Raw genomic sequence first — 16,435 nt, forward strand, 5'->3', positions numbered from 1 at the left:
CTCTAGTATCGCTTTTGCTAGTGTTCTTGATGGCACCTGCAGCCCATCATGCCATCCCAAGAAGTTCTGCTGTGTCTCCCTGCTCAGGAGATAGGCGGTTACTCAAGGAGAGCTGTGCAGGGCAGTAGAAAGCCATGAACCCAGCATCAGCACCAGTATCTGCTCCTGTAAAAGCCCTACAAAATGATTCCCTGGAAACTGCTCAGCTGCATGTTACGAAATGAACTGTCAGAAACACTAATATTGGTATTGATAGTCTTTTAAAAAGACATGTCACGGACATGCAGTACACACCAAGCAGCAGTGTCTTTTCAGTGTTTATTGAGTTTCTGATCTATCAATGCCATCATATCAGACACTTCCATTATGGTAAGGCACAGGTTTGTTCAGAGAAAACACTGATCTTATGTACAGCAAATGTGTGGACGTGGTACATACAAACAACTCTTTCTTAGCCTGAATGACCAGCCAATAATTGGTCCAATAAAAAAAAACAACAACAAAAAAAACAACTGGTTTCATTCATTTCAAAGCCCTTTTTGTTATACAAGATTCAAAAGATAAAGCCAACATTTTGCAATGCAATATGAAATGTAACGTCATACCAAAATCTTAAAAATAAAAATCGTGAGGGAAAAAAAAAGAAAATAGATTTCAAAAACATGTCATTGAATACAGATTCAAGGTAATGCCTGGAAATGCCTGCAGAGTACTGACTTGACTAGCATCTTGTGAGCCGTGAACTAAAAGTTTACAATTACACCTTTACCTTGGTATGACGACAAGTCTTTCTTACAAAGTGGTAACAAAAAATAAAATGAATCCTGCTGCCCCTAAATCTAATAGTTAGTTCCTGTTGTGCATAATTTAAGATCATAATTGGTCACGTGATTGTCCAATAGAAATTTAGGTCCAACAAGAATTCCCTTGATAAAACCAGACAAAGCATTCAGCAGGAATATAATCTGCTTCAGTTTATAAAAAGATGGTAGTACAAACAGCCCTGCTGTTTGAAGCCGGAGGAACTGACCATGCCTGAAATACTGCATACATCTCAGGTGTACAGGTGTAATAATAGTAATAGTTATCACACTATGGTCCACTTCAGGGGGAATATTTAGTACAAATTTTGAAAATAAAAGGAAAAACAAAGAAACTAAGTACCAGCACTGACTTTAATCGGCACCACAGAAAAGAACTAAAATTTTAAAAAAGTTCACAGATTATATTTTGCTGTTAACAGGTTGACTTTACACTACATAGTCCCTTCACAGGGTCATTATAAAAGCTATAGGTGGAACCAAATTGTAAATAAAAGCACTATATCTCACATTTTACTATTTTAATCAAATAAGGAAGGAAAAAAAGTGCAAAAAGACAGTAATGTGTGACCAAACTGAAACTACTGGAGTCTAAGATCATGTTCGTTAAGGTGTAAGAGGGAAGGCACCTTACGATTAACTATCACTGAATCTCGTCACATAATCAGACCCCTGTTAGCGTGTGGGATATCAGATACACAACTAGCACGTGACAGAGAGCTCTATATACTGTTAATATACTATAATATACTGTTACATTTTTTTGCCTGCCTTCATGTAATGTTACAAAAGCCCTCTGAAAACCTTTGTTAACGTCACTACCCCCATATCCTTCCTGTTACTCTCCCTGTAAACTAATGACAGAGAGTTAAAAAAGAAAAAGAAAAACCTACGTTTGGTCAGTTTCTGTAATTACAGCGGATCAGCTGTGTTTCACTTTCACTTCCAAATGTCCTTGGTTCAATTTAAAAAATAAAAATAAATCAGTAGGTTGCTCTTAAAGAGTCATTAACCACAGTCCTGTATATAAAAAAGTTTACTCTACAAAATTATTTTATGATCTTGTGAAGCTAAAATAAACAAAAAACAGAGGCTCAAAGACAGCAAACAACAGAAAGGAACAAAAGGGAAAGAATACAGCAAAGATTCAGGAGATACGAGGAGGAAGGCACAGATTTTCAGAGCTGAGGCTAGAAGTCAGAGGTAGAAGAGGTCACAGACAGCGAAAAAAAGGAGGAAAAAAATGTTATGAAGGGAAGACGTGTGATGAAATGTCTATCTGTCCTTTGATCCGAGTTTCTCAATCAAGTCGTGCAGGGGAGCGAGCTCTCGCCGGTCAATGAGGTTGAACTCCTGTAAGAAAAAAGTTTTTAAAAATTACACATGCATTCCAGATTAGTTTCTAAGATATATTTTAAATAAGTTTAATTAAATGGTTCTCAGACCTCATGGATAGACACAATGTGAATGATTAATGTAAACATTATTTATCTATTTAGGAGAAAACTAGACAGGGAACCTTTAAGTTTACAGTGTAAAACTATAAAATAAAAGTGTAGCATTTACTAAAGCTCAAAAATAAAATTTCTCTCCACAACCAACACAAGGCCTGTACTATCAACCAGGATTTGGGTAATTTCAGGGTTAACTTCTGTTTCTGTACTATGAGGATGGTTCACTTCTTACCAAGGTATCCTGGTCATTTACTCTGAAGAAATAACCTTATGTCCGAGATTAGGAATGGGTTCATGGAAGATACCTCAGGCCTCCATGCTCTGATAGCAGGAGCATCTAAAGTTTTTTTACTAACTTCCAAAGTGTATGTCTGTCCACGCTGAACATCAGTCATAAAAGATAGATTTTAAGACACGACTGTATTCACTGACTCCCCGGCCTTCCTGGCTTCAAACGGGCTCGACTTTATTAACACAGCAGGTCTTTTCCCATCATACTGACTGCACATTCACACAGGACCTTAATACTGTACTGCTCTACTGTGCTTTTCCTATTACAGACACACATACGGCTGCTTTGTCTGCATTATAGTTTTATCTTCTGTAAATTAAAATGCTTTGGTGACAGTAGACCTAGGCATGTTTGTGATGGCTGCCAACACCACCCCTTTAACATGAGTGCTAGATTCATAAACCCTGGGTTAACCTAATGAGTTAACAACCATATTCGTGTGACCGCTTATCCTGACTGCTAATGGAATCCTGCGTATGTCGACCTTTCTTTGCAGGCGATGGCCTCTTATTATTGTTGTTGAAGCAGTTAGAGCATCAGTACCTGCACTAAAACTGGCATTTAGCATCAAGCACGTGTGACACAAGACACTTAAGTACATTATGTATAGTCTATGATAAAAAGACATCTTAACAGCACATAGTATTTACTACCACACCCTATTAAGATGTGGTTTTATCTTGTTCTGCAACTGAGAGTAGCTCAGTTTATTCCTGTGTTTGAGCAATGTCATCTATTGTGACAAGTGTGGTCTTGAAGGTGTTTAAATATCAGTTTGAATCTTCTTTTTTTTTCCTCAAAAGTGACTTTTTTTTTTCCTGTTTGGCTCTTCACATTACTTTTTTTTTTAATGTGGACATTACCACATTTAAGGATCTTGAAGAGAACCACATGGACAAAAATAGCCGTGCAGGCACACGCAGCACACTGCTGAACAGAAATAAAACGGGAGGCCAAAGAAGTCGCCAATCACAGTTTCACTTAAAAGTTAATGTGCAGTGGACGCCAGAGAATTAGTGTGCACATGATCAAGATGAAAAGGATGAGAAGAGGGAGCTAACTTTCTAATTATGGCTTTCAGCAGAGTAATGACTACTATTTCTACATGGAGGTGTGTGTACATGCAAACATTTCAGGAGGATTTTAACTACATATGTCTTCTCCACAAGAGTCTTGCAGCAAGATACTCATGTCAGGCGAATGTGCATGAGTCACATGTATTCTAATTTAACTGCTTACAGACTGAGGTAGCATTGCAAAAATATGTGGTATCAGTTATGGAAGTGGTTCAATGTAGATATATATTACAAGAAGTTGTCACTATCTTAAAAATGCTTTTATTCAAACCTGAGTCAAATGGAAACAGTTTCAGAAACATTATTAGTTCCCCCTCACAAAGATTACTCAACCAACAGTAAGAGAAAAAATGACTCGGGACTCTTTAGATCAGTATATATAAATAACAGTCCAGGTATGAAAGGGGCTGTAGAACCACAAACCACCTACCTGAACAAAGAAAATGAAGTGCTTGAAGGAGGTGTTGAGGTGGGCCTCCTCCTGCAGCTGCATCACAGAGTCAAAATGCTGGTGGTAGATGTGAGCGTAAACCCTGAACAGGCGCTTCAGGATGGTTTTGGCCACAGACATGAAATTCTTGGGAAAGGGAACTCCTGTAGGAGAGAAGGGGTTTGAAAATGCTGGTCAAGAGAAGAGTATGCGCTGCCTCAATGTCCACTATGCATTTCATCCTAAATCCAGAGGATTGCTGGACTTTTAGCTCATTTGCCTAGCTTAAAAATTGATGTTTTGATATAAAACTACAATGCTGATAGTTAAAGTGATACTTTTCCAGTTTAAAGGTGATAGTATCACATTCACAGAAAGACTGGCAGCAGGAACTGTAACCTTCTCATGCACCGTCTTCCAGTTTTAAAACCTCAGCTGTAGAAAATGAACAAAGAGAAAGCTTGTTTGTCTAAGGGGCTTCTTGGCATCAGTCTGCTCCTCAGCATGCAAGACACAGTTTAGCTGGACTGAAGTCATGTGACTGGCTTGGACCGCCAACACCATTATCCTGCTGCCCTTGGTTATCTTGTCTGTATGTTTAGGATTGCATTGCTTTAAATGCCAAGTGTGCAGCTAAAAAAAAACTTATTTCTGCTCTTTGGTCTTTTTTTCAAAAACACAGAAGACCAATAACACCATAATTAAATCATTCTCACAGGCTACAAATAAAGTCAAAGGGAACATCCCTCTATCTGTTAAACACAAACAAAAGCTTTAAGTTTGTTAAAACTCACCGATCTTGGAGGGGAAAAGTGTCTCATCATCCAGCTGATCCTGCACCCAAGTCATCAAATAGTCAATGTACTTGGGTGCAGAGCATTTGATGGGCTTCTTAATATTGGTGCCATCAGCCCAGTGATACTCATACCTTCAGAGAAAGAACAAAATCAGTAGTCATCTCTCAGATTACCACCTTGTTTCACTAGTTAAACTGGACTTGCTGAAGAAAAATGAGAGCTCTACATATAACTGTGTATCTGTCAGGACAGTGGAACGTCATCTGGTAGCTGACAGGCCAAAAAAAGAACAGAAGAGGGAAATGCAGAAGTTTCGTAGTCTTGATGGCGGCTATGTCAACAGGAAGTGAACCCCCTCGTCTCTTCCTCCTGATTAGAGACTGAGCGCAGAAAGTCTTGGCAGGACAGAGGATAGGGGAAGAGTCTAACTAAACAGCTTCTACAGGGTCCACGAGCAAGACTGAATTCCCGTGTTCCTCATGTGACATTCAGATGACTGATTTGAAGCTGATTTAACTTAACCATCTCACCACTCAAAATGTGATCTGGGAATCTGATTCTGCAGTTAACTCAGGACATCAGGTCTTAACAGCTGGACCAGGTCTCTTATGTAAAAGAAAGCTATTTTTATCTCAGTGACACTTCCTGGTAAAACAACGGCAAATAAATAGATAAAATTTAATTGTGGAGATGATAAAACACAGGAAGTGGACCCGCATGAAATGAGTCAGCTGAATTTTGCTTTATCTGACACACAGTGCAAAACAGATTTAGCTTTTTCTTTTTGTTGGTCTTTTTTTTTGTTTGGGGGGGGGGGGGGGGGGGGGGGAATTAAATCCCCAACAAAAACATTATGTTTTGGTATCAAACACTAAAAAATGTTTCTCTCATAGCTCAATAATAACCCAAGTCTTAAAAGTCAAAAATCCACTTCTCTGAAGTGTGAAAATATATAAATAATCTCAAGTACAGTCAAAGTTCAAAATAAGATGTATATGAAATTTAAACTAAGGCATAAAAATTTAACTTTACTCTGCCTCTGAGTTTTGCTGGCCGGTCTAAATTTCTATTGGCTTGTGAAAAAAAGTTTTAACGTTTTGTTTTTAATTAAATTAATTAATACAATCTAATGTTATCAAACTTTTTATTGTGTTTGTATTGCAGGTCTGTTTTTAGTCACAAATGTAGCTCACATTTCCATGGCAACACTTACGTGCTACAGAGTAACGTGTTAAATGAAGCACTGGAGCAGAATTTGTGTCGAGAATTTTTTATAATCAAATTACTTGACTAATCGCTGCGGCCCTAGTCTCGGTGTTGTTGTGTTGAATTGATAAATCTTACAGATGGCTCTTGACATTATCCATATACGCATGACAGTGGGCCATCGTGTACATCATTAACCACACAAATCGATAAAGCAACTAAACACCTGTGGTTTTCCTGCTGTGTCACAAAGTGACTTCAGTTAAATATGCCCTAGTGAAAATACTTTTACTCTAAATTAAGAGCACAAACATGAGGAGGACAATGACTGGCGTTACCTTGGTCCTGCAGACATCACGGAGCAGCTCGTCTCGGTGCAGAACTCGGTGATGGTACCGTACAGCATGTTGATCTGGTTGAAGAAATCCACCGCTAATGGAAAGAGTGAATTCTTATTTGTTTTATCCAGAATTTATGCATGTTATTATTATGATGAAAGAACTGGGAGAGGGGGTTTGCAACAAATTAGATTATAATATGTATTTTAGTATCATCTACACTCACAGTTTAATAGATTTAAAAGCACAAAATGCACATAAGAAATATATTTAAACATACCATATTTTATTAGAGATAATATATAAAACATGTAATTCTACAATCCCTGCTTAATGCAACAACCAATTATTTACCAGTTTGCCAGCTGTGTGCACTCTTCTCTAACCCTACTACTCTTTTCACACCACAGGGTGGTGCAAATGTGCAGCACCTGTACAGAACTATTTTATTTATGATTCATACTAACACTGGGCACAGGTACAAACTTTAACTGGTTAGTTGGATACTGTGTGTGCAGGCTCATTGTACTAAGTCACTCACTATTCACTGCAATCCATTCATTGAGATCCTCTCCTTCTGGCAGCATAACAGCCTGTCTCAGGTTTCCGCTACCCAGCGTTGCCTCTGCATGTTTCAGCAGCTCATACTGGTGGGAGCCCTCTGGGATGTTCTTCTTCGGCTTGAAGGTCTTAGATGAGCGACTACCACTGGAAAGAAATCAAAGTGGATCTAAGAAATATTGTCTTCACGGTGGTCATGTGGCACAGGCCATATCTGTCTGCCCCCTCTCCCCTGCGGGGTTAACATCTGGCCTTCAAATGTTGACAATGTAATTTTTACATCTTAAATATCTGATATCTGATAAATATACTGTTAACTGGACATGTTGATCTGTCTGTGTCTGATCCCTGCATGGCTGACTTTCATGTGTTTTCCTTCCTCTTTTATTTGTTTCCTTTATAAGGTCTTTTGGGGTAAGACTGTCTAATCAAATGTGACAGAGAGCTGAACACAATAAAGACTGAACTTGTGATAGTGAACTATATAAACAACAGACTTTTCTCTAAAGTGTTGTTTTTAAAAGGCTAATCTTAGAGCAGATCCTCTTCCTGGGCCTTGATCTACACACAGGAGGACTCCTATTCATGTGTGCACTCAGCAGATGCAAGCTTGGTGGTGGACATCTATGAACTTCACGTTGAATCCAAACTCGTGATGGATGACCGCTGCAGCGTTTGCTATCAAACCAAAAACTTTGGTTTCCACAGCGTCAGAGCCGTGACTCAACCACATCATAGTGTATACCCACTGACAGGAAATGCACCAGTGTCACGGTATTACTGTAAACAACGGAAACTTAATTAGCGGCGTTGCTTTACACTTTATAACAACCCAGCGAGATTAGACCTCCAAAGGTGTGGCTCATGACTAAAAATTGAATGTCTAGCATCGCTTAAGTCAATTAGAGAGTGACTATATGAGCTAAGCTGGCTAACCAAACGCGAGTTAGCGCTGTTCACCAGGCTAGCAAAGTTAGCACGTACTAACTCACTACTTTAAAAAGTTATAGTTCGTGAGTTGTGGCGAACTGTAAATCAACAGTTTCCCGATCATGTTACAATCATCAGTGGTAGCTCTGCGTAAGAAATGGGTGACTTTAGCATAACTTAAAACTATACTAAGACTGGGATGCGGTTAGCTGACTTCTTTATGTAGCGGTGTCTTATTTTATCGCCGCTTACTTCCCTTGACTGAACTTCGTAGAAGCGCAGCTAACATTAACCGCAAGCTCCGGCTGTAACTCAACGAGCGCTTAAAAAAACAAAAACATTTTTTTACTTACAACAGGAAGCTCATCTTGGCGCAGGAATCGTTTAAGACCCTCGATTTGAACTCTTGAAGCTGGTTTAATAAACAAAAACGCGTTTTAGAAGTACACTGTGCGAGGCACTTGTCAGTGGTGCCTGCTAACAGCAACAGTGAAGGCTAACATGAACTGCACCCACAGACCCTCTTCCTCTGTCTGCTGTCTGCAGCAGCGCAACCGGTAGTCTGTCGCCCCCTTCAGGCTGCCTGTGGGTACTACTACGTACATATTCCAAGATCAAGAACTTTCTGTTAGAAAGCTGTTACTTTCTTATGTGTCATCCTGGAGCAATGTGACATACTGTGACACAGAACATTCCCCTTAAGTTCTATATGATTTTTTGATTGTTTAATATGAGGACAGTGAGACAGCAGTGAGTTGTGAGTTTGAAGACAAAGTTAGAGAGGTAGGGCTGAGAGGGTTTGGACATGGTGCAGAGAAGAGATAGTGGATATACTGGACAAAGGAAGGTGAATATGAAGCTGTCAGCCAGGAGAAAAAGAGGAAGACCCTTAGAGAAGGTTCATGGATGTAGCGAAGGAGGACATGAAGAGGGCTGGTGTGACAGAGGTAGATCCTAGGGACAGGGTGAGACAGAGTCAGATTTCAAATCAAACAATGGATATGTGATCTAAGTGCAGACTGTCAGCTTAAATCTTTTCCATTTTCAGTCAAATAACAAGCTATTTCATGGCCAGGTGAGGCCTGTTCCCTCATTATAGCAAAACTAATTAAGCCGATAAAAGATCTGGAGTAAAAGGTCTAAAGTCTTGGATTTGCATTTGGAACTCGCAATATGAGTCAAAAAAAGACACATCAGTGCAGGTGAAGGCCTCATTAGTCTGGAAACACAAACTTATCAGAGAGATATCAAAATATAAGATAAATAAATATATAAATGTATATATATAAATCAAATAAATAAATCTTTGGCTATATGAAACAAGATAAACTTGTACCTGAAAGATGGAGAAGAGAAGAGAGAGAGCATATGATCTGAAGCATACAACATTATCTGTCAGAGAACCTACATATTCATTTATAGCCCACCCTGCATGTGCTCTCCAGATAAGGAACTACAGTACATCTCGGTACTCTCCAAGCTCTAAGCTAGGCTGTTAGCTTGTGGTTACACCAAAGAGTGAGAACAAACAGTGGCAAACAGAGAACAGACCAGTGTGTTTCAAAAGGTTCAGTCGGGTATTACATTTTTCCACAAAACCTCCAGCAGACACTGGGGTTAACTCCCCAAAATCTACTGCCTTAGAAATGTTTTTCCTTTAAGAGCCCACAGTTTGAAATAAACATGAGTACAGATAAGACCTACATTTAATCAAGTGCTTGACTAAAGTACAATTCTTGTTATGTGTACACAAGTGAGTATTTAAATGTATAAAAATCTGCTTTAATACATCCAATAGATAAATGTGCCATGTACGCCATTATATTTGTAGTTGTTTTTTGTTATGGTTTCAGAAAAAAAAAAGTTTTAAAGGATGTTAAAGCTGCCAATAGGGAATAAAGTAATTACAATGGCTCAACTTGACCAAGAGAGCCATGATTATCATTTAGTAATCTAATAATAACAATCCAGTTTCAGTGTTGGTTTTAGTTTTCTTATTATAATGTGGGCGTTAAGAGTTAGAAGCAAGATTTAGGAAGTTCAGAAAATGTATTACAATACAAACACAACACTTCATTTGATAGACTCGATATTAATCAATCAATCAAAATTTATTTATATAGCACATTTTAAAGACCGAAGTACAGCCAAATGCTTTCCAGTAAAATCATGATACAGATAAAAAATCACAATATAAAATATAAATTACAGATATAAATAAAATAAATAAAATATAAAATAATTACATAATCTAAATGCAAAGCCAGATGTAAATTACCCTAATTAATTTACACCAAAGCCTCATTAAGCTGTCTAGGTGTTTCAAATCTGACCACACTGCCAAAAAGTAAGAATGTTTTCTGTTTATTTTTTATTTCAGTCAGTCTTGTAAGTACAAATTATTGTTTCAGATTTTTTCCTCAAATGTTTATTTTTATTTTGGTTAATAAACGTGTCCATGAACAAATTTCTGAAAAGTGACACAGACAACATGAGTAAAATGAAAGTCGGTCAACTCGATGAGTGCAAAAGCGTCCTGTGGCTGCAGAACAAGCCCAAATCATCAGCTGCTATGAAGTGTTTGTGCTGATTTGTTGTGTTTGATTTATGACAAACATGGTGCTTTCTCCTGGCAACTCTTCCAAACTACATTTATAGTATGAAGAACAACTCTATAGTTCCTTGTTGCCTGTAGCCTTTGTCAGAGTCCTCAGATGTTTGCTATTCTTCGTGCACCTCAGAAGTGGGCGAAGCTGAACCAGAAACCTCTAACCTGTTTTCACAAGGGTAGAGGGAAAAACAAGCCATGATTGTTCACTTTTTTACTAACTATACTGTAATGACCTTTAACATTTAACATGCTCACTGAAGCCTGTAGAGTCTGTGATGGGGTTCTTGGGTTTTTGCAGTGTCTCTGAGCATTGCAGGGTGTGACTTTGGCCTGCGGTGAAAACTGCAAAAAGTTCTGTGAAAATACAAAACAATTAAGTTAGTTTTGCAAGTATATAATATGCTTAAGTTTTTTTTATGAATTAGCTTTTAAGCTTTCAGTTGATTCAAATGTTTTTACCAAACCTAGACTTGGTTTCAATGTTGTTTTAGTTAACTATGATGATCCTGGTTGTTTGAACGCGGAAACTGTACGTGAAAAATACCTTTAAAGCTCTAAAAACAACAACAACTCTGGCCTGGTACCGCTCATGAACTTCCACGCCTGTGCCACGCAGGGCTGCTGTAAAGGGGCAGGGCTCTGGTATCCGCAGCAGAGGGCTGGTGACTGATAGCAGTGACGTAGGCAGCTTACACGAGCGGGGGGGAGGTGTTTAAAGCCGCTCTGCTCCTCTTCCTCCTTCCCAGCCTCCCTCCGTCAGACCCGCTGTAGCTGTGTCTCGTCTTCTGTGAGCCGGTGAGAAATGGCAGCGCTCAGGACTCTCAGGAAACTGTGCCAGCACACACAGCACCAAGTCTGTAAACTGCACACGTCCGCCTCGAGGTGAGTCTCCTCCGCACATCTGCTGCGATCTGAGCGGCTTTAACGGTCATTTTACGACCTCTGAGGCGGCTCTGTTACCTCACTCGGTGGGAGTGTTTGCTTCTTTTTTGTTTTGTTTTTTTCCGTGTGCCCACTTGTTTGTAGGCTTTTGTGTACGCGGATGAGGTCGCTGGGTTTTATTCTGCTGGCTTTTATTGTTTTATTGCACTAAACGTCCTCAGTGGAACACATTTCGCAGCGCCCCCAGCGTCAAGCCGGTAATATTGCAGGTGTAGATGAGGTGTGGGGGGGCTGGCTGATGAAATCTGTGTGAATGCTTGCACCCAGTGGCAGGCTTCAGGTGGAGTTCGAGATGTAGTTGTGCACACCTGGGGAAAAATGAACACGCAGGGCAGATCTGATCACGTTGTCTGTAAAACCTGATATAACACGCTGAGAGTAATGCTGCATCAGCCAGTCAGCAAGTGTCTGCATGTGCAGGTATTTATTGGAAACGTGCTGAGTGCAGTATAACTACATGCAATTAACTAATCTTTCACACGCAAAAAAACTACTCCTAAATCTCGTGGGTCCTGCACATGATCTGCGTGATTTACAAAGACACAAGGCTGATAATTTAGGACATATGTGTGTGTGATTATCTTACATCACTGCTTGTGAAATTGGATCTGGTGGGATCACGTTACTTCAAGTTAATTTCATTTATATATGCCAGGAAAATTTCTGCAAACTCAGCTGCAAGAGGTACTAGTGCTGTGTTATCATGTGCAGAGTAAACGATAACAAAAGATAAACATTATGAACATGAGTGATTCAAACATTTGTAAAGAGAGATCTTTCCTCAGCCTGTCGGGGGATTTGAACTTCTATTAGCCCTGTAACCTCGACACATTGCGTCTGGGACCTGATACACTGGTCCCATTCTTCCCAAAACACTCAATCCTTTTCTCTGAGGATTTAATTACTTTGGACAGGATAAAAGTGATGGTTACATCACTGTCAATGGCTCATTACTCTTCAGTTATTAGCCCCTGCGCTCTGCATGTCATTATATAACGGATAACCATCTTTGACACTTGTGTAAAGAGGACAAAACGGTGCGGCAGCAGTTTGTACAGTCCTAAATACTGTACATGAGTTTTAACCATCGAATATCTCCGACCGTGCCTGATGGTTAGATGCTCAAAGACTTTCCTTGCTTGTTTCTACCAGTTTACTATACATATTGAAACATAAGTGGTAGTAAAGCATGTGGCCCAGTCTAATGTCTAATTTTAGAGGCTAGAACTGGTGCTTGGATTGAGGTTGAGATGAGTCCTAGTTGAAAGAATTTTGGCTTAGCTTTGGCGCTGCAGTGCAGTTATTTGTGCCATGTTGGCCAACACTTTTCAGTAAAGCTGTGTACAAATCTGTCATGAATTAAACAATGAATCCCAGCTTCTTGATGCCCAATAACTTGTCTTCTGACCACAATTGTCTCACCAACTCCCAGGCAGGAGGCGGTGGTCATCTCAGGAAAGAAACTCGCACGGCAAATTAGGGATGAGGTCCGGGCCGATGTAGAGGAATGGGTCTCAACCGGCCACCGAAGACCCCATCTGAGTGTTATTCTCGTGGGAGACAACCCAGCCAGCCACTCCTACGTCCTGAACAAGACACGGGCTGCGGCTGATGTCGGTAGGTGTTGGTTTTGTTTTGTTTTGTTTTTTTTGGTGGGGTGGTGCACATTCCTCATACGTGTGATTGGCAAAACTGCAAATGTTCGCCTGTGAGCGGAGTTGTTTTCACACTTCGACCTCCCACAGGAATCTCAAGTGAGACGATTCTCAAGCACACGAACATCAGTGAGGAGGAGTTACTGGACTTGATCGATAAACTCAACACAGACCCCCGCGTGGACGGTCTACTGGTACAGCTGCCTTTGCCAGGTACAGAAAAACTGGGAAATCCTGCATTGGGAGTCGGGTTTGCGTACGTGTGCGTGGCGTCTAGAAATCCAGTATGACGGCTGAATGCAAGCTTTGGTGAACGTGCGTTTGCAGCGCCTACGTTGGAGCAGAAAACTGCCCACCTGCCTGCTGTCTCTTGCTTGGATTTTCTTTCATGCTGGAGGCAGAATTTGCTCTGAGAAACTGAATTTGACCTTATCACGGTGAGCAGAACCAGTTGATAAAGTTGTTTTGACTGTAACTCCCTTTTGTTTGGACAGAACACATCGATGAGCGTGCAGTCTGCAATGCAGTTTCCCCAACCAAGGATGTGGACGGTTTCCACGTGGTCAACGTGGGCCGCATGTGCCTGGATCAGTCCACCATGCTCCCCGCCACTCCCTGGGGTGTCTGGGAAATTATTAAACGCACAGGTAACTATAGTGACCACCTTCTTCCTCTCAGATTCTTCAACAGCATTTTAACCCTTTTTAAAAGAAGCAAATTTTCTTATCTTCCAGGTATTCCTACTTTTGGGAAGAATGTCGTGGTTGCCGGACGCTCCAAGAACGTGGGCATGCCCATCGCCATGTTACTGCACACAGACGGCCGTCACGAGAGGCCCGGAGGTAGGACAGGATGTGTGCGTGCATTGCTGGGTGATAAAACTAAAGCGTGTGCACCCCTAACGCCTCTGTTCTCTGTGGCAGGTGACGCGACAGTCACAATTTCTCACCGATACACTCCAAAGGATCAACTTAGCCAACACACTAAAATTGCTGACGTCATTGTGGCTGCCGCAGGTTTGTTGGTTGGTTGGTCTGTTAATCTTTTTTGTCTTTTTGCTGTACTTCACTAACTGTACTCTTTGTGCGTGTGTGTGCGTTACTGACCTTTCAGGGATTCCAAACCTCATCACTGCAGACATGATCAAAGAGGGAGCGGCTGTGATCGACGTCGGAATAAACAGAGTGCAGGACCCCGTCACTGGAAAGAGCCGACTGGTTGGGGATGTGGATTTTGAAGGTAAGGCTTGAGAGGGTAGAACATATGTAAACACCTCCGTGCTCCACACAGGCATTTTGAATTGTGTTCCAATAAAATGTACCACAGGCAACCTTTTTCAACCCCCCCCCCCCCCCCTCCCCCGCGCACGCTCCGTAACAGCTGTATCCTATTACAGTACCACTCAAGTTCAGTGAGCTTTTTAAAGCGACCCACTCTTTCATAAATGTTTGTAAAAGCACACTGCATGGCTTTGTGCTTGATTTTTATGCAGCTGTGGCAATGGGACTGAAAACGCCCAAATTCGAAGATTAAGCGGTGTGACCTACTAATAGTAGAGTAATAGTTTCTAGAAAACATTATAATGATGTTTGTTGTTTTAATTTGATTTCTATATGTGACAGTATGACACAAAATGTCAGATTTTTCCCATATTGAACATTTGCAATTCCCATCCAAAGGTTATTACAACCAAGCTGGAGCTTGCTTTACATCCATGCAGATACATGCACAACTCTTTGAGTAATCCTGCTAGCAAAACGAATCAGTGACGTCGCTTCCTTCATTAAGGAAAGAGAATTAAAAAAAATGTTTGATAAACAAACATTTGGCACAGACTTATACTTTGCTTCTTGGAAGCTGAACGTGATCATGTTTCTGGAGCACATGCTTGGCATCATGTTGCCTCATTACCCGTGTTATTTATAAAGTGACCTTTATGTTGTTCTCATATTATATTTATACACACGATGATGGGAGGAGCTGATTTCTGGAAAGTTCCATTTAGTGTATATGGTCTTAATCGTCATACTTTTCCTGTGCACTTTCAGGTGTGAGACAGAAGGCGGGATTCATCACCCCAGTGCCAGGAGGCGTTGGCCCGATGACTGTGGCGATGCTGATGAAGAACACTGTCAAAGCAGCCAAGAATGTCCTCCTGTGTCCCCCACAGAGGATCCGCATGGCTGTTGCGTCCTAATTGGATCAAAACCACATCCCAGCAACAGTGACACATTCCACCGACGAGCCCACCCTCCACCTTCCCAACACTACCGTTATTATTATTACTATTTTTTTTAACTTGGAGCAACCTGCCATGCTCCCCTTGCACATGGACTGGAAAGATGATAGCCTTATGGATCTCTTTCTGCTGGTGTCGTTAACCTTTCAGGACTCCAGGTCCAGCCATAATTAGACTGTTACATTCACTGATGCAGCAGCATGTTTAATGTAACAGTGTTTTCAGTATTTATCATTTACATTGTGCTGGGCTTTTAAGAATTTTCTGAGATTATGTTATTTATTGGTACAGTGACGCAGTGTTTGAACTTGAGTGAAAGCGGGTGGTGAGGATTAGCTTGCCGGGTGACTGAAGCCTTTCTGCTGTATGTCTTTCTATTAGTTTATCCTGATGTGCAAAGGGTGATAAGGGCTAATGTCATCAGGGGCAAGTATGTATATCCGTATACAAGCTTTAAAGATTCACAATTGCCTTTGAGAAATCTTTGAAATAAATATTACAAATGTCTCCTAATGATGTTTTTCTGTTACTTTTTAACCGCCAAGTAAATGATGTCCGTGTTTCCTGCACTTCTTTCTAGTTCTTTTCTTTTCCTGTTTTGCTGTAACTGGATGCACCTCTCGCCTCGAGGAATAATCTTGGAGTTGAAGAGCAGTAAAGTTTGAGTTCACTGAGTTTGGCGCTCTGTCTCAGATTTACTGAATATACAAAAAATAATTAAGACTGACTGAAATCAGAAGGGAGATCTGGGGGATTTGGGTATTCACTAAAATTAAATATTGGTGTTTTTACTTTGTTTCAAACTGTAGCTTAAAACAAAGGACAATGACCTCTGTCTTAAAATTGACAGCATACACTCACTGGACATTAGGTATACTTTCCTAGCAATGGGTTGGACCCTCTTTTTACCTTCAGAACTGCATTAATTCTTTGTGGTCAGTTACATATGTATATACATTTATTTATTTATTTATTTATATAAAAAGTGAATAAAAACTACTAAAAAGAAGTGGATAGTTTGATAGTACTCATTACTTTTAATTTTCTGCTCTTGTGTTGAAGTTTGTGTCCCAGTTGCAGGTG

At 40.4% G+C, this 16,435-nt stretch overlaps 2 protein-coding genes and 1 long non-coding RNA gene across 4 annotated transcripts; 1 reads left to right on the forward strand and 2 right to left on the reverse strand.

Annotated features, from left to right (window-relative positions):
• Positions 1-310: 310 nt before the first annotated feature.
• On the reverse strand, positions 311-9,282 carry mob1a (MOB kinase activator 1A). Its single transcript, XM_006789683.2, has 7 exons — positions 9,242-9,282; positions 8,259-8,317; positions 6,956-7,122; positions 6,415-6,508; positions 4,868-5,001; positions 4,074-4,237; positions 311-2,174 (listed from the first exon to the last, which is right to left on the reverse strand). The coding sequence occupies exons 2-7, from the start codon at positions 8,270-8,272 to the stop codon at positions 2,097-2,099; spliced, it is 651 nt and encodes a 216-aa protein (XP_006789746.1). The 5' UTR covers positions 8,273-8,317; positions 9,242-9,282; the 3' UTR covers positions 311-2,096.
• Positions 9,283-9,995: 713 nt separating this feature from the next.
• On the reverse strand, positions 9,996-14,403 carry LOC102786858 (uncharacterized). Of its 2 annotated transcripts, none has more exons than XR_436845.3 (3): positions 14,220-14,403; positions 10,772-10,870; positions 9,996-10,678 (listed from the first exon to the last, which is right to left on the reverse strand). It is a non-coding gene; the product is annotated as an uncharacterized LOC102786858 (long non-coding RNA). The 2 variants fall into 2 exon arrangements; XR_436846.3 differs by lacking the exon at positions 14,220-14,403 and adding an exon at positions 10,981-12,708.
• mthfd2 (methylenetetrahydrofolate dehydrogenase (NADP+ dependent) 2, methenyltetrahydrofolate cyclohydrolase) lies at positions 11,226-16,253 on the forward strand. Its single transcript, XM_006789684.3, has 8 exons — positions 11,226-11,398; positions 12,891-13,075; positions 13,204-13,326; positions 13,608-13,760; positions 13,848-13,955; positions 14,037-14,129; positions 14,227-14,352; positions 15,162-16,253. Exons 1-8 carry the CDS (start codon positions 11,319-11,321, stop codon positions 15,308-15,310), a joined length of 1,017 nt encoding a protein of 338 aa, XP_006789747.1. The 5' UTR covers positions 11,226-11,318; the 3' UTR covers positions 15,311-16,253.
• The last annotated feature ends 182 nt before the right edge of the window (positions 16,254-16,435 follow it).

This window comes from Neolamprologus brichardi, chromosome 12 (genome assembly GCF_056152115.1).
Source record: "Neolamprologus brichardi isolate AB-2024 chromosome 12, ASM5615211v1, whole genome shotgun sequence".
Lineage (NCBI taxonomy): Eukaryota > Metazoa > Chordata > Actinopteri > Cichliformes > Cichlidae > Neolamprologus > Neolamprologus brichardi.